General features: G+C 42.9%; 2 protein-coding genes across 2 annotated transcripts in view; one reads left to right on the forward strand and one right to left on the reverse strand.

Moving 5' to 3' along the window:
- The first annotated feature begins 1,084 nt into the window (after positions 1-1,084).
- Sfr1 (SWI5 dependent homologous recombination repair protein 1) lies at positions 1,085-5,103 on the forward strand. Its single transcript, XM_029542378.1, has 4 exons — positions 1,085-1,166; positions 1,978-2,387; positions 2,908-3,300; positions 4,385-5,103. Exons 1-4 carry the CDS (start codon positions 1,154-1,156, stop codon positions 4,577-4,579), a joined length of 1,011 nt encoding a protein of 336 aa, XP_029398238.1. The 5' UTR covers positions 1,085-1,153; the 3' UTR covers positions 4,580-5,103.
- A 2,443-nt stretch (positions 5,104-7,546) lies between these two features.
- Positions 7,547-25,354, reverse strand: part of Cfap43 (cilia and flagella associated protein 43) — a 91,207-nt gene continuing 73,399 nt past the window's right edge. The window contains exons 27-37 of the mRNA XM_021217241.1: positions 23,973-24,092; positions 21,464-21,571; positions 20,305-20,391; positions 19,572-19,660; positions 16,697-16,910; positions 15,561-15,673; positions 14,338-14,497; positions 9,512-9,676; positions 8,612-8,692; positions 7,882-8,035; positions 7,547-7,713 (exon numbers count right to left, since the gene is read on the reverse strand). Of these exons, the coding sequence (XP_021072900.1) occupies positions 7,547-7,713; positions 7,882-8,035; positions 8,612-8,692; positions 9,512-9,676; positions 14,338-14,497; positions 15,561-15,673; positions 16,697-16,910; positions 19,572-19,660; positions 20,305-20,391; positions 21,464-21,571; positions 23,973-24,092 (1,458 nt within the window). The remainder of the gene's footprint in view (positions 7,714-7,881; positions 8,036-8,611; positions 8,693-9,511; positions 9,677-14,337; positions 14,498-15,560; positions 15,674-16,696; positions 16,911-19,571; positions 19,661-20,304; positions 20,392-21,463; positions 21,572-23,972; positions 24,093-25,354) is intronic.

The raw sequence follows: 25,354 nt of genomic DNA on the forward strand, positions 1-25,354 counted from the left end.
TCCCAGTGACTCACAAGTTACTCAGCTGAACTTCTCTACACTGAGTGCTCCACCCAAGCTAGTTCATTTTGCTGTTGCATAGCAACAGAACATCCTGCACACCAGAAGGCGGTGCACCCTCCGAGAGTCTAGCAAAGGGCCTCCCGGGGGCCCCCCAGAGTCTAGCAAGGGGCAACTCAGGAGTTGAGCCAGGGTCTATCTAGCAAGGGGCCTCCCGGGGGCCCCCAGAGTCTAGCAAGGGGCATCCCAGCGAGCCAGGGTCTAGCAAGGGGCCTCCCAGGGGCCCCCCCAGAGTCTAGCAAGGGGCATCCCAGCGAGCCAGGGTCTAGCAAGGGGCCTCCCAGGATCAAGCAAGGGGTTTAGTTCTCAAGCACCTGAATTCTAGACCGAACCTGTCGGATCGACCGCCCCGCTTCCTGTTCTGCACCGTAAGACACTTCCTTAGGTTATGTTTTCTCAGATTTGGCCAAAACATGTGAAGCCAAGCCGGGGTGGGCATAGACCAAAATAAAGGGGCGAGTCCGCAAGGCAGGCTGGGTGTGTTCTCTACTGCTTGGGGCAGAGATACCCGCATAGACTCCGATCCAGCAGGGAGCCTAGCGGGCCCCGCGGCTTCCGGCCCTGCCACGTCTGAGGAGGAGAAAGCCTTTGCGGTGGGAAAAGCGGAGCCTGCCAGGGGGCGAGCGCGGCCGGAGGGCGGTGCTCTCGGGCGCGCCACCCAGAGGATACCCACTCCGTCCCCAACCCCACCCGGGAAGCTGCTCGGGAAGGCAGCTGGCACCGCAACTCCCAACGGCAGTGGCGAGCGGAAGCGCGCCCCCCTCAGGTCCCTCCAGGGGCCTAACATTGTTTTGTCCATGGACGCCACCCCACGGCTGGCGGCCGCGCGCGCGTAGTCGAGCCCTGGAGCGCGCCGGCCAGCCCTGCCAATCACGAGCCGGGCCCGCCTCCCGTCCGGCCCCGCCCCGCCCCCTGGCCGAGGCCCGCGGCCCGCCGCGCACGCGCAGTCGGAGCTGTACCGAGCACATCCGCCTGCTCCAGCCAAGCTAGCCAATCGCAGGTCTCTCCTCCGGTGAGGCTCCGCCCCCGGGGCGAGGTCAGTGGCCTGCGGGCGCTACGCTGGTCGTGTGTACGGTGTGTCGCCGCTGCGAGCATGGCTGAGGAAGGTACTGAGCTTTCTCGCTGGGGCTGGCCTGAGCGGCAGGCCTGCGGGTGTCGGGATAGCTGAGAGGGAAGCTCTCCCCGGCGCCGCGGGAGCTCGGCCTCCTGCTCTGTGGGGTAGAGGGCTTTCTGTGGCGAGGGAGGCGGAGGAGAGGAGGGAGAGGAGGAGGAGGACGACGGGGTTGCGGAGAAGGGAGCGGGGGAGAGCGCCTTCTGTGGTGGGGGGACGGGGTGGGGAAAGAGGAGCTGAGTGGGGCGCGGGGGGCTTTCTGTGGTGAGGAGGGAGGGGAAGGAAGAGTGGGGGGGGTGACGAGGGGCGGGGCTTGGGGAGAAGATGGGCGGGGTGGGGGAGGAGGGCGGAGTCTTTGACCGTAGTAAACCAAAAGGGGCAGACGCTGCTTTCTGACACCTTGGGACACATTCTTGGTTTTAGGCCCAAAGCTTTTAAGATTCAAGATTCAGGCTGTATCGCTCTTATTTACGAAATTAATAACAAAGATTAACATTCTTGACTAGGTATAGTTCCCCTTCCCGAAATGGCAAATTTTGGGGGATGTTTTGAAGGAGAAAAGTGAGAGTCAATGAGATACTAGCTGGTTTATTTGTCGTGAAAGAAACAAAGTTGGTTACTTCACCATGTGGAGAGGTAAATGGGAAAATATGAGAAGAATTAGAATAAATTACAGCTACATATAATTGGAAGAAATGGCTGACTTTTTTGGTGTTTGGTTCACTGAAGAAAATTTTGTTCAGAAAAGTTGAGGTCTGTTTTGAGATAGTTAATTTGATGATCATTTGTGTCTTTTCTTTTTTTAGAAGGAAATCAGGAGTTCACTTCCAAGATGNAAAACCCATCAGATTCAGCATCGACTTCACCTGTTGCTACGCAGGCCAGTGAGAATCCACCATCACCCCCGACTTCACCTGTGGCTCCTCAGCCCANTGAGAATCCACCATCACCCCCGACTTCACCTGTGGCTCCTCAGCCCAGTGAGAATCCACCATCACCCCCGACTTCACCCGACGCCCCTCAGCCCAGTGAGAATCCAGCATCACCCCAGACTTCACCTGATGCCCCTCAGCCCAGTGAGAATCCAGCATCACCCCAGACTTCACCTGACGCCCCTCAGCCCACTGAGAATCCAGCATCACCCCCAACTTCACCTGTCGCTCCTCAGACCAGTGAGAATCCAGCATCACCCCTTTCGAATAGTTCAGGAAAACAAGTATGGAAATCTTGTGTTGTCCTTTCTCCCCCACCCCCATCTGTTCTATTCCAAAGTATTCTGATAGTGCCAGTTTTAAGGATCCTGGAGTGTAAATCAATGAGTAACTCATACCTTTCTAACTGCCAAGATTTTCTTCTTGAATCAGTTCATTTTGTTTAATTTCTTATGAGGTTACTTACTGTGATGCTCCAAACCAAGGAAACTTGAATCTGTACAGTATTTCTTAGGGGGAAGTCTTTGGTAGCAGGTCTTCTCCTTAGTTTTATAGTTCTGAAGCATTTCTAGTATTATCAGGCAAATACTAGCTGCCAGTGGCAGGCGAGGTGTCTCAGTCCTATTTTAGTTAACCTTGCTGAAGTAAGACTAAAGGTAGCCTCTAGATATGAGAGACATTGGTGATGCTCAACAGAAAGCCATCCATTATACCTATCATAGAAGCGGATAGCCTTTATTTTTAATAGATTAATTTACTTCAAGAACGTATCCTTAACATTTTTGATGTTTGTGTCTTTTTCAGCCTCTGAGTGGAACACCTAAAGAAAGGTTAAAGAAAGCAAGATCTTCATCTCATTCATTTTGTAGTGTGGTGAAGCGTATTAAGGTAGAGAATGAAGAAAATAATCAGACCCTTTCAGAACCAGGAGAATCTTCAAAAGAAGAAAATTGTTCAAAGGCCCAAGAAAGCTTGAAAAACAAAGACAGTGAGCCTGGAGAAAAGAGCTCAAAGGATAAAAACACATGTGAATCTAAGTCACTGAATACTGGGTCATCTAATGCCCTACCAAAGGAGTCTGAGGATTTGACCGTTAGAGAAAGATTGAAGGAAGAAAAAATGAAACTGACTAGGCAGGTTGAAGAGAAGGAAGACCTTCTTCGGAGGTTAAAGTTGGTCAAGATGTATAGAATAAAGGTGAGAAGAATTTTAGAACCATTATATCATTTTTACATAAATTGCAGTAATTTCTAAAATTGGAGATAAATTTTAGTTTGATAAACAATCAGTCAAATAACCAGAAACCTGGGTTACAAGAGCTTTGACTGAAATAGAAGTAGTTCGTTCAGAGTGAGGCAGAGGAATCCCTTCAACACGAGGTAAAACTTAAAAGCTTCGGTTTTTGTTTAATGCACAGGTGAAGCGTTTTGGCCTTAATTTCTAGCCAGTGGCAAGATTAGAAGTGTGAGGTGTTAGATGAAGATGCAGTGGGAACAGAGCAAGATGACGTTAGAACTACAAATAGACCACAGAATGCAAGTTACTGTACTTTCAGTACCAGTCATGCATCTGATAAAATGTCAGGCATTTTATTTGAGGAAACAGATTTTAGGTTTCAGCTCACACACGTTGAGTAAAATAGAACATGGATGTCTAGAAGGAGGAGACATTATCTTCGTAGTTCTTACCCTCGTAACACCTCATTTTATCCCAAAACTGAAGTAAAGGACAGAATAGCGTATCTTATATGTGGTTTTGAATTTTTAGGACTTTTCTAAATGTACCTGATGCTAAATGTTGAAAATACTTTCAACTTGAATATTTTTACCTTTAAGAAGTTGTGGTTCATGGAAAAGTTAGAAAGGTACAACACAACATCATATCTTAAAAAGTATAGTTATGCTGGGCGGTGGTGGCACACGCCTTTAATTCCAGCACTTGGGAGGTAGAGACAGGCGGATTTCTAGTTCGAGGCCAGCCTGGTCCACAAAGTGAGTTCCAGGACAGCCAGGGCTACACAGAGAAACCCTGTCTCGAAAAAACCAAAAAAATAAAAAATAAATAAATAAAAAATATAATATAAAAAGTGTATTGAGAACCTCAATTTGTTCTTACATTTAATATTACTTTTCTAAGGTTAAGGTTTGTCCAGAGCTTGTACTGCCCTTTATATCTGTGTTACTGGCCTTTAAAGTTAGACAGGAACTAATGAATTAATTTAGCTACTTTGATGGTGTAAGTTAAGATGACCCTCATGACTGACTGACTTTTTCTGTTTCAGAATGACGTGACTGAGTTAGAGAATTTAATAAAGAAGTGGAGGAAGTGTGGTCAGCGGCTGCTGTGTGAACTGCAGTCTATCATGTCCGAGGACGAGGACGAGAAGCTGACTCTCACTGAGTTGATCGACTTCTATGGGATAGATGACAACTTGCTGCACTATAATAGAAGTGAAGAAGAATTTACAGGGGTTTGATACTTTTTTTTTCAGGCTATTTTCCCCCCTCTCTTCTTTGGGTGATGTGATCATACCTAGGGCCTCAAAAAATGTGCTCTGTTCCTGAGTTGTACACTTGGCCCCTTTACAGATTGTCTTTGAGAATGGCAATGCAGAGAGAAATGTTTTAAAGGGAAAAAAAGATCTAAGCTGTTGTGGCTTAGATGGAGGAATGTTGAACAGTTTGGGATATTCTGACAAAAATTATAAGACGAAGCTTAGTATTTTGGGTATGTTTGCTAAAGAAAATATTTAAGTATAAAAAATTAAAATTGTGTTTAAAAGGAAGTTTGGATAATTCTAGAAACCAGGGTTAATTCATTGATTTTGGGGGCAAAATGTTTTATATTCAGTATTAGAAAGTAGTATGTTGAATGTCTAAATCTCAAGTGACATAAATGTAGCCTGCACCTCCTAAGTTTATGGACCTATCCTCATCTGCTTAACATATCTGTTTGCTAATCTAGCAACTAATTAAACTTACATGTCTACAGTTTTCTCCAGTTTGTTTTCATTTTCATTTACTAAAATGAGCATTTGTTTCTTGGTATGCATCATATCCTTATTTCCTACATGAAGGTGTTCTTGGAATGAAAGGCTTCATAATTGCCTTCGTAGCTTTATCTGTGATGTAAACTGGAAGGGTCTGTTGAGTTCCTAGCTCTCAGCCAGAACCCTATCTAAATATCTATCATCTTAGCTGTATGTGCAAATGTGGCCTAAGCTGGCCCAGTAGCTGAGAATTTAGAAAGAGCCCATGGGGAAAGAGTGTTGCTGTTGCTGTAGCTGTTGTATGAACTTGGAAGACACAGGGCTGACATTTTTAAGAATAGAAAATCTGTATAGATAGGTAGATGGAGGGAGAGCCTTGTGACTTCCTTGTTCTGAATGCTAATCATTCCTGAAGCCTTAATGATTTCTGCTTTGAAATCTAGAAAAGGTATTAGTTTCTAAATGGCCAGTATTCTAGAGTCTCTCCCCAGAACTTCGTTTTTAGTTGAGCACACTCCTTTCTTTATGATCTAAAAACCCTTTCTGTTTGGTACAACTGGATTCAAACCTGTACACACCCACCTACCATATATTTGTGAATCTGTTCTTTCTCTACATAAGGCCATGTTATGGTTGACCTAATTGACTATATCACTAGTTAGTAATGAACTATAAAAACTTAAGAACATAACTGCTGTTGAGCAGAAGCTGAGAGGCGTTGGTACCATGAACAGTGTTGATGGGTGGGTTAGAGCCCTTGCAAAGCATCCGTCAGACCACTAAACAGGAAGGGATCTTTGGAAAGTCGTCCTCCAAGCCCAGCTTTTCCATGCTTCAAAGCTGAGGCAGCTGAGGAAGGAGCATCTCCTAAAGTTGGTGATAAGCCATAAATAGCACAGGATGTTTGTCCATTAAGACCAGAATTAGTCTGTTAAATTTAGGACATTGTCTTTTTGCTAACGGAGTATTCAGGCAACTCATTTAAATGACATGACATAATACTAGAAAAACCAAATCTAGTATACCCATGGTTGACTCCTCAATTGTCAGAGACCTGGCAGTCCCATGCTAAGTATAAAGTGCCGGTACCTTACACACCCTCTTGATCCCATCTCTGTGCTTTTCAAAAAAGTCTCTTAGAAATCATACACAAAGTGTTACCAATGGCTTCTCTGCTAAATCATCTAAACTGACTGCCTTAGAGTCTTTCTAGTCGAGAGGAAGGAAGACTCAGCAGAGATATGTTGGTCCTGCTGTTGACACACAAAGTGCTGAGCATTAATGGAAAGTCAGTTAATACACCTTGAGAGTTTCTTCTAAATGGAATTTTTTCCTACTATTTTCACGTCTGTAATAGTTGGAAGTATTCATTTTTTCCTTTTATTGGAAATAGCCTTTTTTTCTCTTAAATATATTCTGATTAGTTTCCCTTCCCTCTACTCCTGGTTCTTCCTTCCCCTCTCATCCAGATCCACCCTCTTTCTGTCTCATTAAAAAACTAAAACAGGCTTCTAGGGATAAGAGTAAAGTAAAATAAGATAAAAACTAATACACCAGAATAGGGCAAAACAAACTTAAGTGGAAATTTATTTTTTTATTTTTTGGTTTTTCAAGACAGGGTTTCTCTGTGTAGCCCTGGCTGACCTGGAACTCACTCTGTAGGCCAGTCTGGCCTCGAACTCAGAAATCCACCTGCCTCTCCCTCCCAAGTGCTGGGATTATAGGTGTGCGCCACCATGCCCGGCTTGGAAATTGTTATTTTTTTGAGGTAGTCTCATGTAACCCAGAATGCAAGCCAGTTCTAATGATTGTGACATTACAGGAGTATGCTCCTAAGTGAAAGTTTTGATTACTTTTACCCATTCAAGTATGTATTATATATGGTGATGTATATTAAACCTAAATTTAGATTATAAGTTGCAGAAAATTGGGACATTGATATCACTTGGAGACAATGATAAGTGATCCTGAAGATGTCCCTTGGAATCAGCAAACCACAGCTCTGGGAGGGCGGATGGAATTTTGTTTGTCAGGGAGTTGTCTTACAGAATTAGAATATTCTACACAAGTAGAATAAACGATTTCAAGGGAGTGAGCATTTGTTTGCTGGACCCTTTGAGGGCAAAACAAACAAACAAACAAACAAAACCCAGTTCTGTTACAATAGGGAAGGAAGGAAGACTGTTTCCAAAATATAATATACAATCCAGTGTTTCTTGGCTGAAAACCACTGTTCTTTAATAAATACAAATGACACTTTATGATATTTTACTCATTTATTCATCTGGGACAGGTAACTATGCTGAACCACCTAAACTGTATTATTAAAAATGTGCAGCTAAGAGGTGACCTACTTAAATTTCCTGATAAGGAGAGAAAGAAGTTTCTGTCCAAGTGATTCTGTTCAAGTGACATTAGTTGGGCATTGGCGTGCCCTCTGCTCCTGCTGGTGCTCTACATTGGAATGAGAGCAGGGAATGTCTTCATCCTGAGTCTTTCCACTTCAGCCTGCAGTATTGAGATCTGCTCAGCTTGCTGCTTGGAGATGTTCGTCAGCTTCTGCTGTTTCAGCAGGTTGTCGTAGCGTTCTCTAGCAATCTTCTCACAGGTCAGCTTAGACCCTAATCCAGAAATGGAGAACGGAAGTAGTTACTACCACCTCTTTCCATACAGAAGCAACACTTAATTAAGCTCAGTCCCATCGAAGGGGATGCTGGTAGCTATGACTGTTGTTCAATCATAGGGAAACTACTTAGAATCCCTTTAATTGACTGAGAAAAAAGGCTCACCTATTTCATTGCAAATGTCTTGTCTCTCTGAGACGGCCACCAGTTCTTCCCGTAGATTACAGCTTAGGGTGTAATTTGCAACATCTTTCTGATTGCTGTATTTTCCCAATTTCTTGAGTAGTTTTTTGCAGTTTTCTACATTCTTCTTGTGATTCTGAAATTTTTGTTCCCATGAAACCCCAAAACAATGTTGAAGAAAGTTTATAAAAACATTTGTACTTTTAAAATACTTGATCATCACTAAGATAATACTGTATATAGTCTGTTGGATGGTCTGTCCATAGTAGACACTCAGGTTTTTTTGTTAAAAGATAGAATGTTAATACCACACTTCAGAAAAAATTTTTATATGGTCTTAACAATGAACATTTTAAAACCTTGGCAATTACTCTTACATGCTATATAGTAAAGCCAGTTTTGTTACTAAGTTATACTAAGATTAAAAAACAAAAGTCCAAAATGCCAGGAAAACAATTAGTACTTGCGTGGCTCAGATTTAACTACTGTGAAAGCAAATCCACAGAGATTATTCCCAATATCCAGAGAAGTACTGCAGCTTTATCACTGGCTGTGGCTACAAAAACACCATTCGGGGACCTCTGACTTTCATGAGTATCAGTGAATTATCAAGTTTCTGTTAGTTTCTGTCAGAGTCCATGACTGAAATGTTACTTTGTCAACATGGTTCACATCTGTTAGCTTTATAATAATGGATATGCTTGAGACTGACCTTATCTATAACACTAATCGTTTGCTCCATTATTCCAATCTGAATGGCAATCACATTCTCATAGTTTGGTTCATTTAGGTACTTTAAAAAAAGGAAAAAAAAAGGCATCACAATACATGTAAGGATAATTTTTTCTATTTCCTTTAGGTAACTATAAACAGTTTGGGAAAATTACAGTTTTTCATAGCAAATATCTGTATGTTAAAATTCATTTGGCTTTTGTGCTATAATATTTACTTTTATTTAGCTATCAATACATTCATCTCTATATGCTAATCATTACAAATATTATTATTTTTCATTTGTTCAACTTTGAAAGATACTGTCCACCTAGGGACTTTGTAGTTTATTTGGTAGCTAAAGAGTGTCATTTAAAATATTTGAGTAGCTGTTACTAGAATCAAGTAGGAATTGTGACAGCAGTATAAAAAATAATTAATTTGGAGAGGGAAAGGAGGAGAGGGGGAAAGGGAGGGAGAGAGGGCATGTGTAGGTGGACGACGGAATGAGAATGAATGAGGATATGAGAGACCCCAGGCCAAGAGACTAGTTAGAGGTTAATTGTAAGACAGTGTATCTTACTCTTAAACCAATGAAAACAGAGGACTGGGGGAACATCGGCAGAAACAGAGGAGACGAAGAAGATAAATAGCTAAACTGGGAAAGACGGGTACAGGAAAGACTGACTCAAAATTTTAAGCCTGAGTGAGTGTCTATAGAGAGATGGGAAATAAGAAAAGAGTCATGGAATTAGCAAATTAAACCTCTGTAGGAAAAAGAACTTAGTTGTGCTCACATCTGCCTTGTGCTTAGATCTGGCTTGGCATATGCTTGCTTGCCATCAGGCAGGCAGTAAGTACTTGCGAAGAATGAACACATGCTGGGGCAGGGAAGACTTGCCTTCTGCCGATCTCGTGAGAAGAAGAGCATCTGGATGTCCCAGGCCCTCTGGTTCAGGTCCTCCATCTCCATCTCCATCTTCTTGTGCTCCCACTCAATCTGGTATATTCCTTTGTGGACCTCTTTACTTTCCATCATGCTAGCAACTTTCTTTTGTCCTTGAGTCTAAAAAGGTAAATGAATAGTCATGGTCTGGTTCTGTGTACGAGACTGCAGAGCATCTGAAGCTGCTCTCTTAAGACTTATCTGACAACCTGTATGGGTTTGGGAGTCTTCATGTCTTCGCAGCTGATCCTCCTGGATAAGCATGTGGTTAACATGGGCTAGGCATACCAGCATCTATCTCGTAGCTAGTAGCAAGGGAAAATGTCAGATATGGCACTTAAACACCCTGTTTTGTACTTCACTTGGAATAATGGTTACTCAGTATATTCATATTAGCTTATATATTCATATCTTCAATATATTTATATAGGCTATTTAATAACATGAAATTCAGAAATAGTTAAAAGATAAATAACATTTAAATTAAATATTAAACACCAGCTTTTATTATCAAATAAAATATTTAATAATAAATATACCCTACTTCTGTGCTCACCGCACGTTTCATCTGGCCATCAGTAGCTAACATCTCTCTCTGCTGAGGAGAGCCATTGACCCAGTTAAGGGTCAGATGCTTTGGTTTATGTGTGTGTGTGGGGGGGGGCTGACAAATCCAGAGAGGTTGCTATTGGCATGTCGGGAGTGGAGGTCAGGGATGCTGCTAAGCAGCCTATACAGGGTGGCCCCCATAGCAAATAATCCATCCCAAATGCCAGTGTGCTAATGCGGAGATAAGATGTTTTAGAGCCCTGTCTCCTTTTCCACGTTCCTTTCAGGCAGTGTTGCAGGATGTGCTTAGTGTCATTCTGTCCCCATGTCCTGCTATTCACCCCTCCTGAGTAGTGCCCCTTCCTTAGCCCTCTACTTAGACCACTCCTGTCAAATAGTTGACACTGTGCACAAATATACTTGGCATCTCTTCTCTCGGGGTAGCTAGGAAACTGACCTAGTTTTCGTTCCTACTTCATTAGAAGTTCCTCCACCTCCTTCCCTGTTTCCTTCTGTGCTGGACCTTTCAGAGTTGGATTGGAGGTGCAACACAAACTCCCTATTTTTGGTCTATCTAACTTTCTCGGTTATCTCAACCAATCTCATGGCTTAAAATTACCCATAAGTAAATATCTGTAATAATCTATATGCAGTTATTTACATGTGATCTATAGAGGGGACTCAATCTGAACTCTTGTCAAGTTGGACATTCCACTGAAATGTTTTTAAACATCTTAAGTTAACAAAGGTCAAACAAAACTCTTTACTCTGACTCCAGCCAAAGCTACAGGCTCTCAGTCTTTCCACCAACAGTTATTGATACTATAATCTACTCAGCTAATCAACCTACAATTTTAACGATTTTAAGATTTTCTGAGACAATATCTTGGTATGTAATCCAGGCTGGCACTGAACTTGTATCTTTTGACCTGGCCTCTGAGTTCTGGGGTTACAGGTATTTTCTGCAAACCTCTACTACATGTTTACCAAGAACACTTGAAAAAGGTGGAAAGTTGGGGAGTCTACTTTGGTTGTCTTGTTTTGGAGCACGATTGGAACCAGCATTTAGGAAAAGGCTAGCCTTTTTTTTTTTTTTTAAAGATTTATTATTATACATAAGTACACTGTAGCTGACTTCCAGACACACCAGAAGAGGGCGTCAGATCTCATTACGGTGGTTGTGAGCCACCATGTGGTTGCTAGGATTTGAACTCAGGACCTTCAGAAGAGCAGTCAGTGCTCTTACCTGCTGAGCCATCTCACCAGCCCCTTAGCCTTTTCTTTTCTAGAGCTAAGTAAGGCCTTCGGCCACAGAGAGAACAGCAACCCTGCCTCATCAGAATGGGGTTGGTAGGGAAAGGGTAGAAGAAACCAAAATAGAAAAGCAAAGCAAACCATATATTCCTAAAGAAAAGGTAAGGAAGAAAATCCTGAAACAAAGAAAGAAAAGAACTGCCTCCCACGAAAATCCTGTCAACCAAGAATGTAAGAACCTTGTAGTTAAAAAAGCCATGTTTCAGAAATGAAGGCTAAGCTGGGAGGGTCCTGAGTTTGAGGCCAGCCTAGGCAGTGTAGCAAGACCTTTTCTCAAAAGTCTAAATGGAGAATGGACTATTTTAAAATGAAGGACAAATGAAGATATTTTGAGGGGAACTGAGTGGACAGAGGAAATCCAGTGTTAGTAGACCAGCTCTGTAAGGATGCTAAAGGAAGTCTTTCAAGTCCAGAGATAGTAGAAGGAACTCAATGAAAAAGGAAGAGATAAAAATACTACCGAGGAACTCTGAATACATGTGTAAATGTAAAACCCAATCTGGTCCCTAATTACTCCTTTTAAGAGAGAAAGTCACAGAACAGTCTCCCTACATCAGTGTCGAGTACAGACTGGAAAGACAGACGGAATACAGCACTGAGCTGCGCTTTAGAGGGGCAGAGCTTCCAATACTCCTAAAGTTAAGTAAGCATTCATTCAAATTTTCTTGTTATACAGTTAAGAAAAGAGAAGTTTGCATCAATAATTTAACTTTATATACCAGGAAAAAAAGCTCAAAAGCCAACAGAAAGAGAATAAAACTGTGTGTGTGTGTGTGAGAGAGAGAGAGACACAGAGAAATATAGGAAAACATACAGAATAAAATTCATGAAATCAAATGTTGGTTATTTGAAAAACAAATCAGTAAGATTATCAAAACTTAGCTAGATTAAAGCACTTGTGGAGTGTGGTGGGAGTGGGGACTCTCATACCCAAAGCCAGAATTGTGATTAGAGATATATCAGAACTACATAAATCAAAGAGATTATATACTAAAGGTTGTATAAACTAAGGTAATGGTAATGTAATGGTTTGAATATGTTTGGCCCAGGGAGTGGCACTATTTAGAGATGTGGCCTTGGAGTAGGTGTGTCACTGTAGATGTGGGCTTTAAGACCCTCATCCTACCTCCCTAGAAGTCAGTATTCTCCTAGCAGCCTGCAGATGAAGAGGCAGACCTCTCAGCCCCTCCTGCACCACGCCTGCCTGGATGCTGCCATGCTCCTGCCTTGATGATAATGGACTGAACCTCTGAACCTGTAAGCCAGCCCCAAGTAAATGTTGTCCTTATAAGAGTTGCCTTGGTCATGGTGTCTGTTCACAGCAGTAAAGCCCTAACTAAGACAGGAGTTGGTACCAGGGACTGGGTATTGCTGTGATATTGGGGCTTAATGGGCTCTCTTAGTAGGAATATGGAAGACTTTGTTGTGTATGATTTGAACTGTACAGACCTAGTCCAAGAGGTTTCAGTGGAGAAGAACTTGAGTATGTGACCTAGAGACTGTTTTTGTAGTATTTTGGTGAAGAACATGGCTGTTTTTTCCATTGTCTGAAAATTCTGCCTTAGGCAAAGGTGAAGGAACTCAGATTACTTGCATTGATAAAGGAAGTCTAAGAAAACCCATCATAGACTTTGTTCTCTAAGTTTCATGAAGAGCATTTTAAACAAGCTGAGAAAGGAAAAATATAAAATATGTGGTTTGAGTATTAAAAGGGCACCAGGAAGTGAAATAGAGCTGAATCCTGTGTTCAAGGATATTACTTTGAATTAAGGGAGTAGTGACCTTGGGGCAAGATTCCACCCAGCTGAATTTTTTTTTTTAAGTTTTATTTATTATTATAAGTACACTGTTGCAGTCATCAGACACTCCAGAAGAGGGCGTCAGATCTCATTACGGATGGTTGTGAGCCACCATGTGGTTGCTGGGATTTGAACTCAGGAAGAGCAGTCCGTGCTCTTACCTGTTGAGCCATCTCGCCAGCCCCACCCAGCTGAATTTAATCCATGCTTGGTGGACCACACCTTTAATCCTGGTGCTTAGGAGACAGGCATGCAGGTCTCTTGAGTTCAAAATCAGACTACAGAGCAAGTTCCAGGACAGCCAAGCTTAGGCAGTGAAGGAGTTGGGAACCAGAAAGCTGGTGATAATGTAATAGAACAAGGGGGCCATGTTCCAGCCCCAGAAAGCAGCAGGAGGACTATATGTTGTCCTTATAAGGCTGCCTGGCCATGATGTGTCTGTTCACAGCAGGAAAGCCTACCTAAGACAGTATGTGAGAATAGACATTTAACCTCACTGTCCTGGACTTTTCATACCTTGGAATCGTGTAGAGAGATTTTAAAAAATACATCTTAGGGTGAGTTCTGGGCACATTTACAAAGTTCTATAGGTGATTTTAATTCTATTGAGAGAAAACACTGATACAACTGAATAAAATACTCTTAGTCAGGGTTACCATTGCTGTGATGAAACGCCACATCCAAAAAAACAACCTGGGAGGAAAGGGTTGATGTGGCCCACACTTCCACATTAGTGTTCATCATCAAAGGAAGTCAGGAAAGGAACTCAAACAGACCAGGAACCTACAGCAAACGCTGATGCAGGGACCATGGGGGTTGGGGGAGCTGCTTACTGGCTTGCCCCTCATGGCTTAATCAGACTGCTTTCTTATAGAACCCAAGAAGGGAAGGCCCCACCCACTATGGGTAGGGGGCCTCCTCCATCAGTCACTAATGAAGAAAATATTCTACAGGCTTACTGAAAGCCCAATCTTTATGAAGACATTTTTTTCAATTGAGGCTCCCTCTCTCCAGTGACTCCAGCTTCTGTTAAATTGACATAAAATAACTTACCATGGAAACGAGAGACACTATAAGGCATTTTATACAAAAGGCAGTATATTCAAGAACTATAATTACCCGAATCACAGAATTCAAGTCTTCAATTATATTCTTATTGATGAGAATTGCATCAGAATATTCCAGAATCAACTGGAAATTCTCCAGTTCTACTTGTCCTTGTTTAAGAAGAATTTGTACTGTCAAATTCACCTGGAATCTCACTTTCTCATCCTGTAATCTAAATGGAAAAAGACTTCAAAGAAGTGTCTGATATGTTTAGGTTTCTAACTTCACCTATTATCTGAGAAAATTCTGATGGAAGGAGTGTACCCTGGGTGACATGAAGAAGTGTCCCAAAGATGGAGCTGTCTAGAAGACCCTCTGTGTGCCTTCGCATGAGCTGGAATTTTACTTGGCTTATTGAAGCAACCATATGGACAAAAAAATTACAGTCATGAACTCTTATTGTAAGTTAAGAAAAAATGTATAGTTTGTACTGTAATAAGAATTATAAAATGAACTAGAAATACTTTAAATGGAAAATTTGACCTTATTGATTTTTGATAATATATATGTGTGTGTGTGTGTGTGTGTGTGTGTGTGTGTGTACATGTAAATGCATTCCTGGTTTTTGATGCTGCTGCACATGTGTACATGTGTGCCGGGTGTGTGATGCTCCTAGACATGTGTACATGTGTGCCTGATGTGTGATTCTGCTGCACATGTGTATATGTGTGCCTGGTGTGTGATGAATATGCGTTTTGTGTGTGTGTATGTGTGTGTGTATACTTTTCATATTCTCCCTTCCTCTGAAACTGATATTTGGGAAGCTCACAGAAGTATTTATCCATGTGGCTGTACATACAGACTTTTGAAGCAAAGACTTTATACAAAGCACCCAGGTTCCATGAAGAGAAACATAACCCTGGTGGGTGTTTCTGGAGAAATTATTTGGAGGTTGGCTTGGTCTTCTACTGAGGCTTGAGCTCAGAAGACTCTATTGACAGAGACAGGTTCTTTGTATTTTTATGTAGAAGGAGCATTTTTACACAAAACTATGACCCCCGCCCCCAAAGTTTGCTTTTGCGTTAAGACAACACATGGCAAATTCTCTTTTGAGACAAGTCTTATGTAACAAAGCACACAATATAAAAATAGAACATTTCAGCTCAGGGCCAGGACTGCAGCAGAGCCAGCCGTGGGCCAGCCAGGCAGGAGGCTGGCTCTGCCAAGATGGCCCTCCTCAACTAAGCCCTGCTCACACTGAGGATGAATGGAAACCCCTGAGAAGCTTGAGTTACCGGATGAGCTCATGGAACACTTTTTCAATCTCATGATGCACAGCATCATCCTCTTCCATCCGCTTCCGGAGAAAAGTCGTCATTTCCAGGAGGCAGGCTGCTTTCTGCTTCACCTGAGAAACGAAACCGCAGCCTGTCACGACACGTGGACACTTGACGCCAACTCTGTCTTTTGACTTTTTTCATACAAAATCTTAACAAACCCTCCTTTCTCAGAGACTAATAGAAGTTTAAATCTTTTCATAACCCTGTTGTTATGTAAACATGGGTGACACATTCCATGAATAATTTATAAAGAGCATCGAGTTGGCCTCTTGCTGAAAGTCAAGTATGCAGTTGTGTGTGTGTGTGTGTGTGTATGTGTATCATGTACATGTATATATACCATTTTGGAATCTGTTCCTATCGCTTTAGATGAAATTCTAGACTCATAAACACTTAATAAACATCTGCCAATCTGATGTTCTGTGCAGTAACTTTAGGGACTCCGGAGGGAGGAGACAGGTGGTCAGGAGGCAGCAGGTCTCGCACCAGCTAAACATGCTCTCAGACTTTTCCCTTTGCTTCCTCCCCATCACCTCTTCCCGCAAAGGATGAAGCTGCTTCTGGCCAGCTAAATATAACCCTATGCAAAACCAGATCGTTTCTAACAGCGCTGTGCAGGAGAAAAGCAATGTGAGTGGTGTGTGCAGTTTGAATCTTGTTATAGTCACCGTATCAGAAGTAGGGGAAACAGATGGACTTAATTTTACTAATGCTTTTTATCGAACACAATCTCTCCAAGATATTATTCTGCTCATGAACAATGTAAAAATTATTATCGAGACATTTTTCACTTGTTTCATGTGTCTTCTTGTTTAGGTCTTCAAACTCTGTATGTGTATTCGACTCTGAGGACATCTCAGTGGTGGTCACATCTACTTCCAGTGCACAGTGACTACTTAGCACTTGGGGACATCATTTTGAATCTTGAGGATTTACATCATTGAAAATAATATTATGAGACTTTTGTTATGTTAATATTGATATTACTAACTACTACCCAGTAGGAGAACCTTAGTCCTCCTGGATGTACTGACAGGTGTGCTATTTCCTACTAGTATATTTAAAATACAATTTAAAATGAAGTTATATACTTTGTATTCATTTTCCACTTTTGCTCGTCTAGCTGAGCAGAAATGTTCCCAGACTGAGGGGTCCAAGCCTTCTGGCATGTTATTGATATTGTCCAATTCATCCATGGATTTCATTAGCTGGGCTAAGTTTTCCTTATTTAACTTGGCAGATCCTGGTCGCTCTCCATAAGGAACAAGGCTGGTGACATCTGCCTGTGTTTTCTGTTTGTGAACCCTGGTATTAGCAAGAAAAGAGCATCAACTTTTAATACTCTCACAAATACCAGAAACCAAACCAGCCAACCAACCAAACCAACCAACCAGCCAACCAACCAAAAAACCACTGTTAAGTAACAGACCATTAGCATAAGCCTGACACTGTATGGTAATTTCCTTTGTCACTTCAGGGCCAGTGAGTGGGTTACTCCAGGGACAAGTGCCCACTTTGTTCATACCCTAGGTCCCTAGGCATGCCCTGGAATTACAGACGACTATAATTATTGTTGGCCCTGCAACTTTTCCTATGCTAGGAAACCATTGTGTGTGTGTGTGTGTGTGTGTGTGTGTGTGTGTGTGTTTGTTAGCAGGCAAACAGATACCCAATAGTAGTGTCAGTGCCCCCTGGGTCTGTCAGGCATAGCCACTTCTGGTATCTTTTCTTCAGTAGGGCATGCCTGGACATATGTAGACTTGGGGAAGGGCCCTTTTTGACTGCATTAATGAATTAGCTTAGTTTTCTTGGGCTGCAGCTGGGAAAGGAAAAAGGTTACAAAGAGTGGTGCTGGGCACTCCCTGTAGAGACACTTGACAAAGCACAGCCAGTGATGGTCCCACCCATATCTCTAGACGGGTAGTTGAGTTCTGGGAGAAGCGACTGGCCCAAGGTCAGCTCTGGGTTTGCGAGACAGTGGAATTAGATTTCAGAGCAAATTCTATAAGACCATAAGAGCTTCCCCTTGGTTGATTATATAGCACGCTCCTAGCCAGACCTGGGAGCTTATCACACTGCAGCCTCCACACTCAAAGAGTCTGAAGCAAGAAAATAACTGAAAATTCCAGGCCGCTCTGAGCTTCAGGTCAGCCAGCGCTCTACAGTTAAGGCCCTGTCTCAAAAGATAGAAAGTAAAATGAAAAGGTGCTCTTTTGAAAATAGGGAAACTGAGCTAGGGAGATGTCAGTACTGAACAGGATAAACAGCGGGTCAAAATGCCCATGTCAAAACGCCTACTGTTGTGGAATATGTTTGTGATCCATCCCAGCACTGGATGTGCAAAGATGGGCAGATTCTGGGGCCTAGGAAAAGTGACAAGATCCATGCCAGGGAGAGAATCTGTCTCAAAAACTAAATAACAAAATAACTAAAAAGGTGGATTGGAACTTAGAAATCAGGTTGATATCTGGCACACATACACATATACACACCTACATTCACACACTCACACATACACACATACACATACATCCACTCACACACAAATACACTCACACACATACACACACTGACACACTCATACACACATACACATATGCACACACATACATTCACACACACACACACATATACATCCACTCACACACATACACACACTCACATATACACACACACATATACATATACCCAGTCACATACACAGACTGGGGGTAAGGGCTGTGGAGAGAGAAACTAAGACATGAGACAGGTTCTAGGCTAACTTCCCAAAGTTTGTGGTAACCTGTCAAAGGTGAAGTGTATCCCTCACACAAATCGCCTCACTCCTTTGTGACAAACAGCACGAATCTGTATTGCATTTGTTTGAAAATTTGAATTTATTTTGTTAGAAATTGGCTAACTATTCTGGTACTTCTCCCAACTTAGGAACACATTTCAGAACTCTAGATAATTGCTATTTTGAGCTATCTTTCTTTCTTTTTTCTTTTTTGTGTTTTGGTTTTGGTTTTTTGAGACAGGGTTTCTCTGTATAGCCCAGGCTGTCCTGGAACTCACTCTGTAGACCAGGCTGGCCTCGAACTCAGAAATCCGCCTGCCTCTGCCTCCCAAATTCTGGGATTAAAGGCATGCGCCACCACTGCCCGGCTTAAGCTATCTTTCTTTTGCCTTTTTTTTTTTTAATTTAAACTTTATTACAAAAATCATTGCAAATAAATAGTTTGGTCTTGAGGATAGTTATATGAGATTTTCTGGGGAAAAGTGATTTATGATCAAATTTTGGGAAATATTGCTGTTTTGCTATACCTGGAAATCCAAATGCCACTAGCAAGTTTTGGGAAGCTGCACAATAAAGATGCCACTTAGCTGTAAAAACAGTTCTTCCTCAGGTGTGTTCAGGCTAATAAGCATATCTCAAGGAACTCCAGTCTACACCACAAAGACAGACTTAAGTTCAGACTGTGTCTTTGGAAAGCATGTATGCCAGCCTGATTTAAGACTTTTCATGTGTGAAATGAGAACACAGACACTTCACTCTTTGTAAAGAGTAGAAGAAACCATTACATTCCATTCTCTCTCTCTCTCTCTATCCATCATACAATACCAGGGAGATCTTGGAAAACACTGAATTATGATGCAGGTGGACACCTTCACCTCGGGATGCCTGACTGATCATTTTTATCTGATCAGGAAAAGGTAAAACAACTATAAGTTATTTTACTTTTTGACATTTATTTGCTAACTGTTTTATTTTTGTGCATGTGCACACATGTCTGTGTGTTGTGGGGCACAGTGAAGGTCGGGGCAACTTGTGGGAGTTGGTTCTCTCCTTCTAATCATGTGGTCCTGAGGGTACCACTCAGGTCACCAGGCTTGGCCCTGCAGAACCATCTCTCTGGCCCTTATAGTTCTTTTAAAAAGACCCTGCTCTCCCCACCCCTCAAATTTGATAGCATGAGAGAAACATACCTTGGCCGCCGTTTAAAAAGTTTGTAGAGGACATCCACCTGGTGACCCAAACTGTCAGAAAATTCCTTTTTGAAGCTTCGATCCAGAATCTAAGGATAAACACATCACCTCCAGGATTGCAGAAACACGGAAGTTTCTCAATTGGTTAAGGCAATTTCTAAACTACACATGGTACCGCTGTGACTTTAAGACCTGTTTTTTTTTTTTTTTTTTTTACAGTTATTGGAGATGCAAAGACTTCCTCAAAGATTTCTTCCCAGGGAGCATGTCAGTGTGTTAGAAGGGCTATTTTATATCAAAAGTCACCTAGAAGTGTCCCCCCAGTAATATTTACTCAGGAAACGCGCACGTTTTGCTCTGTCCACTCTGCCCTGTTCCTTCCCACCTCGTTTCACCCCAGTGCCTTTGTGTTAGTCAAGCTATTGCCTCTGTTACAAAGTGCAGGCTTACTGCTAAGTTGACTTTATGGGGATTGCATGGGCTCCACAACCCCGAGTTTGAGAACCCTAAACATGATGATTTCTCTAACATATTTTTTTCCCCCCTCAAGAAAAAGCTTAACTTAGGGAAGTTTGCAAAAATCCCTTCTAACCCAGGATGAAATTCATTCCTAACGGAAAGGGACAGGAGGAGAGCAATCCAGGAGGAAACTGACTTCTGTCCCGCTCAGCCTTCCCTGCCAACCCCAAGTGCAACGACGCTGCATTGCTGAGTGGATGTGCCCGTGACTCACTTTGTCTTCTGCCACTAACATGTCATGGTGCTCCTTGAACACATCCAGATCTTCTCTCGCTTTCTGGATGGCATTTGCAGTCTTGGTCTACAGTAATGGTATATAGTTAACTGGGACTGGAGAGTTCTCAAGGCAAACAAAGCTATAGGTGGCTCTAGAATAAGAAGAGACCTCACAGGATTCATCCAGAGTCCCTGAAATGGCCTCCTCCTCCTCTGTTAAAGATGTCTAAATAGCCTGCAAGATTGTGATATGTCAGACATAGGCTTGTTATATAGCTCAGTCTGGTCTTTACCTTGTGACCCCCCCTATAGCGCTGGATAATAGACATGTCCTACATTGCTCAGTAAAATTTCTTGGCATATGTTATAGGCAGACTTTTTCTTCTTCTAATTTTTTAAAACAGGGTCTCTCTATGGAGTCCTGGCTGTCCTGGAATTCACTATGTAGCTCAGGCTGGTCTCAGATCTGCCTGACTGCCTTTTGAGTGCTGGGGTTAAAGGTGTGCACCACCACACCTGGCCATAGAAACACTCTTAAAGAAAGTACATATGTCCTTTATGATGTAGTAAATGTGTTGGTAATGTGCTTAATTAACACTATCAATGTAGGTTGACACCCATTGAAACACATATTGATAGTTAGCATTGATCCCCATTATCTCTTTAATAAATCTTATCTATTCACATTTATACTATGATTGTGAATATGAACATTTTCATTCTAAGTTTATCATTTCTATATTCAGTGACACTTGGACCACATGGCCCATAGAGGGTGATTTTTCCCTAGAGAATGTCCAGCAAACAGCTTCAAAGATTGCATGTCTTGATCAAGGTCTACAGCCGGTCCATGATTAATCACTGAATTTTTTGGGGGTGTGTGTGTGAGGAGGGAGTGTTTCTCTGTATAGCCCTGGCTGTCCTGGAACTCACTCTGTAGACCAGGCTGGCCTGGAGCATGGCTGAACAGAAAAACTATGAGATGAACTAGCCAAGTATTACTATAATGGTCTTCACTCGCCTTTTCTTTAAAGCATGCCTCTTGTCTCATGAGAGCACTTGATTAGAGTGGCATTGAAGATTCGTATCAGGTAAGACTCCCCGAGTGGGATCTGTGCATAACGAGGGTTGCAGATGCCGGAGACTCCTGAGCTTACCTTCTCCTCCTGCTTCTTCAAAAGGTAGTTGTTCAGGAACTGTTCCCTGGAGCTGAGTTCTTCGTCCAGCAGCAAAGAAAATATAATGTTGTTTATTTTCAGCTCCTCCTGTGGAGATAGGAGGAGGAGGATTGCTGAAGTTCAGCATCCCCAGCTGAGAGAGAACTTCCTGTGGATGGGCATAGACTTGACACTCATCAAATGAGCTTGTGAGACAAGGATGCCTTAAATGAATGCCTGAAAGAAAAGTCAAATGGGGACTTCTACGACAGTATTTGGTTACTTTAACTCATTTCTCATTTCACTGTGAGTGAAATGCAGACACAGAGGAATACTTAACACGAGTGGATTATTTAATGAGCTACTATGCAGCCCAATGTACCTGTCATTACCATTCGGTTAAAAAATAAGCAGTTTTGCCTGCACAGAATCCAGGTGTCGCCGGACGCTCAGCTCCAGTAGTGACCAGAGTTTTGACTTCAACAATGACGAGCTCCCGTGTTTCTGTCATTCTCTCTTAGTGAGAACTCCTGGCATAGTGGCATTGCTTGTCATTAACAATATTTTGTCACATCCTCATGTCCTCTTATTGTCAGCAATCAGCAGTCTGTAGACAGGTTTTGTGTCTGCCCGGCTGCTTACTTGAACCACAGTTTGTAAGGGTCCCAAGTCCCTTTTAGTCCTTGAAAATTGGCCTCTGAATCCAGAGGCCAAGCCAGACTTTGGTTGGACCCTTTTGGCAAAACTGTGGGTGCATCCGTGTTTTCTGGCCAGGCCATACATGATGTTGCATTGTCTTTGGGGGATGTTTGTAGCTCTGGATGCTCAAAGCACAAGCCCAGGAAATCTACTGAGAGTTGCAAAAATGGTCATTATCTATTCTCACTTTTAAAAATTTTAATAATTGAAATAGCTTATAAAGAAATGTGCCTGCTTATAATTTTTCTGTCAGGGGTATAGTTTTTTTTTTTTTTTTTCCGAGACAGGGTTTCTCTGTATAGCCCTGGCTGTCCTGGAACTCACTCTGTAGACCAGGCTGGCCTCGAGCTCAGAAATCCTCCTGTCTCTGCCTCCCGAGTGAAGGGGTATAGTTTGTACAGGAAAGTCAGAATCAATACAAGATAGTTTGAGGGCAATGCCCCTGTTGTTGGTATCTACAGGTGACAGATGGTTGCTACTGACTGTTAAATTCAAAGACTTTGGGATCACAGGAGGAGGGGCCTGTTATTGTTTGTATATGCTCGGCCTAGGGAGTGGCACTATTAGGTGTGGCCCTATTGGAGTAGGTGTGGCCTTGTTGGAGTAGGTGTGTCACTGTGGCTGTGGGCTTTACCACCCTCATTTTAACTGCCTGGAAGCCAGTATCTGCTAGCAGCCTTCAGATGAAGACAGAACTCTCAGATCCTCCTGCACCACGCCTGCCTGGCGGCTGCCATGCTCCTGCCTTAATAATAATGGACTGAACCTCTGAACCTGTAAGCCAGCCCCAATTACATGTTGTCCTTTTAAGAGTTGCTTTCCTTGGTCATGGTGTCTGCTCACAGCAGTAAAGCCCTAACTAAGACAGGACCTCTGGGCATGGTGTGGAGAATCATCTGGATTAACATATGGGGGAGACCCATCTTAATTGTGGTCAGGATCACTTACAGGGCAGGGGATCACAGACCATACAAAAGCAGGAAGACACATGGGCAGTACACACACCTCCATTGCTCTTCTGACTGCACACCAGGAGCCCAGTGCTAAGGCCTGGACGTCCCTGTACGATGGTTGAAACTTAAAACTCTGCGCTACAATAAGTTCCTTCTCCTGTAAGTTGCTTTTGGCAGATTATTTTACTGCAGCAACAGAAAAGGAAACCAAGACAGTGAGCAACTGGTGTTCTCTTCTTAAAATGTCATCGACCTATGAATCTGGAAGGACTTGATGAGTTTCAACAAACTGCAAGCGTTCGGCCCCAAACGTTTGTTTTTGATTCTTAAATGTTGTCCCTTGGAGGAGGAATGACAGTAGCTGCCGAGTCCTGTGGACACTGCCTAGTAGTCTGATCCCCTATCCCATTATTTGTACCAGAAGATATTCTAAGTGTGTCTTAAAAAAAAAAAATAGCCGCTTTACTGAAGCATTTCTGCACACCGTGCATTCTGCCACGTGTAATGTGCACTCTGATGCTCTGCCGCATGCACACGGCTAGGTAGCCGCTACCGCAGTCAAGTTTGGAGCAGTCTGTCATTCCAAGGGAAAACAGCTACTTCATGTCCACCTCTCCCAGGACCTCTCAGAAGCTCCGCCCTTCCCCCAAAGCAGCAACTTATCGGGGCGCTGGAGAAGTCAGTAGGACAGAGCAAGTGTAGCAGCACCAGGCTGGGAGGCACCAAGACGGATCCACCATCCACCGTGAATGCAGAGCCTCAGCACCAGGAGGGTGTGCCTCTCAGCTTCCTAAGAGGGTTTCCTGTCCCACGGGCTGCTTAAAAGGACAAGATGCAGAAGCGAAACCTCCCTTTACCTGGTTGATGACCATTTCTGCCTTCACTCTCCTTTCAAAGAGTCTCTTCAGATGCTCGTCAAAGCTCTGCGTGTTCTCTTGAATAGAATTTTGAAGTTTCTTCAGCTCCGCTTCTAAAGACTAAATGGAAGGCCATAATCAAACGCTTGTCACAATTGGCATTCGTGTTTTGCCACATGGAAAAAGCAGGGGTACGGCAGGGAGGCACTACCTGTGTGTTTGCAAGTTTTTATTTCATTTTTCATTTTATTCCCCCTCCCTCTGTCTCTCTGTCTGTCTCTGTCTCTCTCGCGCGCACTCTCTGTGTACGTGAGCGTGTACACACAGGTGTGGAGGTCAGAGGAGGGTATTGAGTGTTCTCCTTCATCTTTCTCCCTCATTTATTCTCTTAAGACCACTAAACCTGAAACTCTCCATCTAGGCTAGGCTGGCTGGCCAATGAGCCTTCAGAATCTGCCTGTCTCCCCATCCCCATGCCCATGCCCCAGCCCTGGGGTTGCAGGCATGCACAGCCATGCCTGGTTTTCTCAAAGTAAGATCTAAGAATTTGAACTCAGGTCCTCACCCTGGTACAGCAAGCACCCTGCAGTATGCTGAACCATCTCCCCAGCCTGATGTTTGCTTTAGGAATTACACTGAAGGAAGATCATGTTCATGATCGCTAATCAAGCAGGCCTAATAAATCAGGCTGCAACAAACCTTCCCAGAAAATTCTGACTACAGATAGTAATTAACAGACATACAATTTGGCCCTGAAAAATGTTTCCCCTCCTATTTTTGAATATCTTGGAACTTTTTATATTATCTATTTTGTTTGGATATTTAATTTGAAAGTGTGTGTGTGTGTGTGTGTGTGTGTGTGTGTGCATGTGTGTGAATCTACACATGTGGGCAGGTACACGTGGAGGCCGGAAGACAGTGTTGGATCTCTTGGAGCTAGTTACAAGTGTTGTAGATAGCCTGATACAGGTGCTGGGATCCAAACTCCCACCCTCATGATTGAGCAGTGAGCACTCTTAACCGTGGACCCTTTTCTCCAGCCTGCTGAACTTGACGTTACATGACTGAGAAAGTAGTCCAGTGCCCAGCGTTAGGGAAGAGGATGGGTGTGTGTGTGTGTGTGTGTGTGTGTGTGTGTGTGTAATGAAAGAAGATCATCTGGGAGTAAATTCATTGTGAGAGCACCAGGCTAAGCAAAACCAAAAACCAACACTGTACTGGCTAATTTTGTGTCAACTTGACACAGCTGGAGTTATCACAGAACAGGAGCTTTAGTTGAGGAAATGCCTACATGAGATCCAGCTGTAAGGTATTTTCTCAATTAGTGATCAAGGGGGAAAGGCCCCTTGTGGGTGGGACCATCCCTGGGCTGGTAGTTTTGG

The sequence above is a fragment of the Mus pahari genome, chromosome 1 (genome assembly GCF_900095145.1).
Source record: "Mus pahari chromosome 1, PAHARI_EIJ_v1.1, whole genome shotgun sequence".
In the NCBI taxonomy this organism is placed as follows: Eukaryota; Metazoa; Chordata; class Mammalia; order Rodentia; family Muridae; genus Mus; species Mus pahari.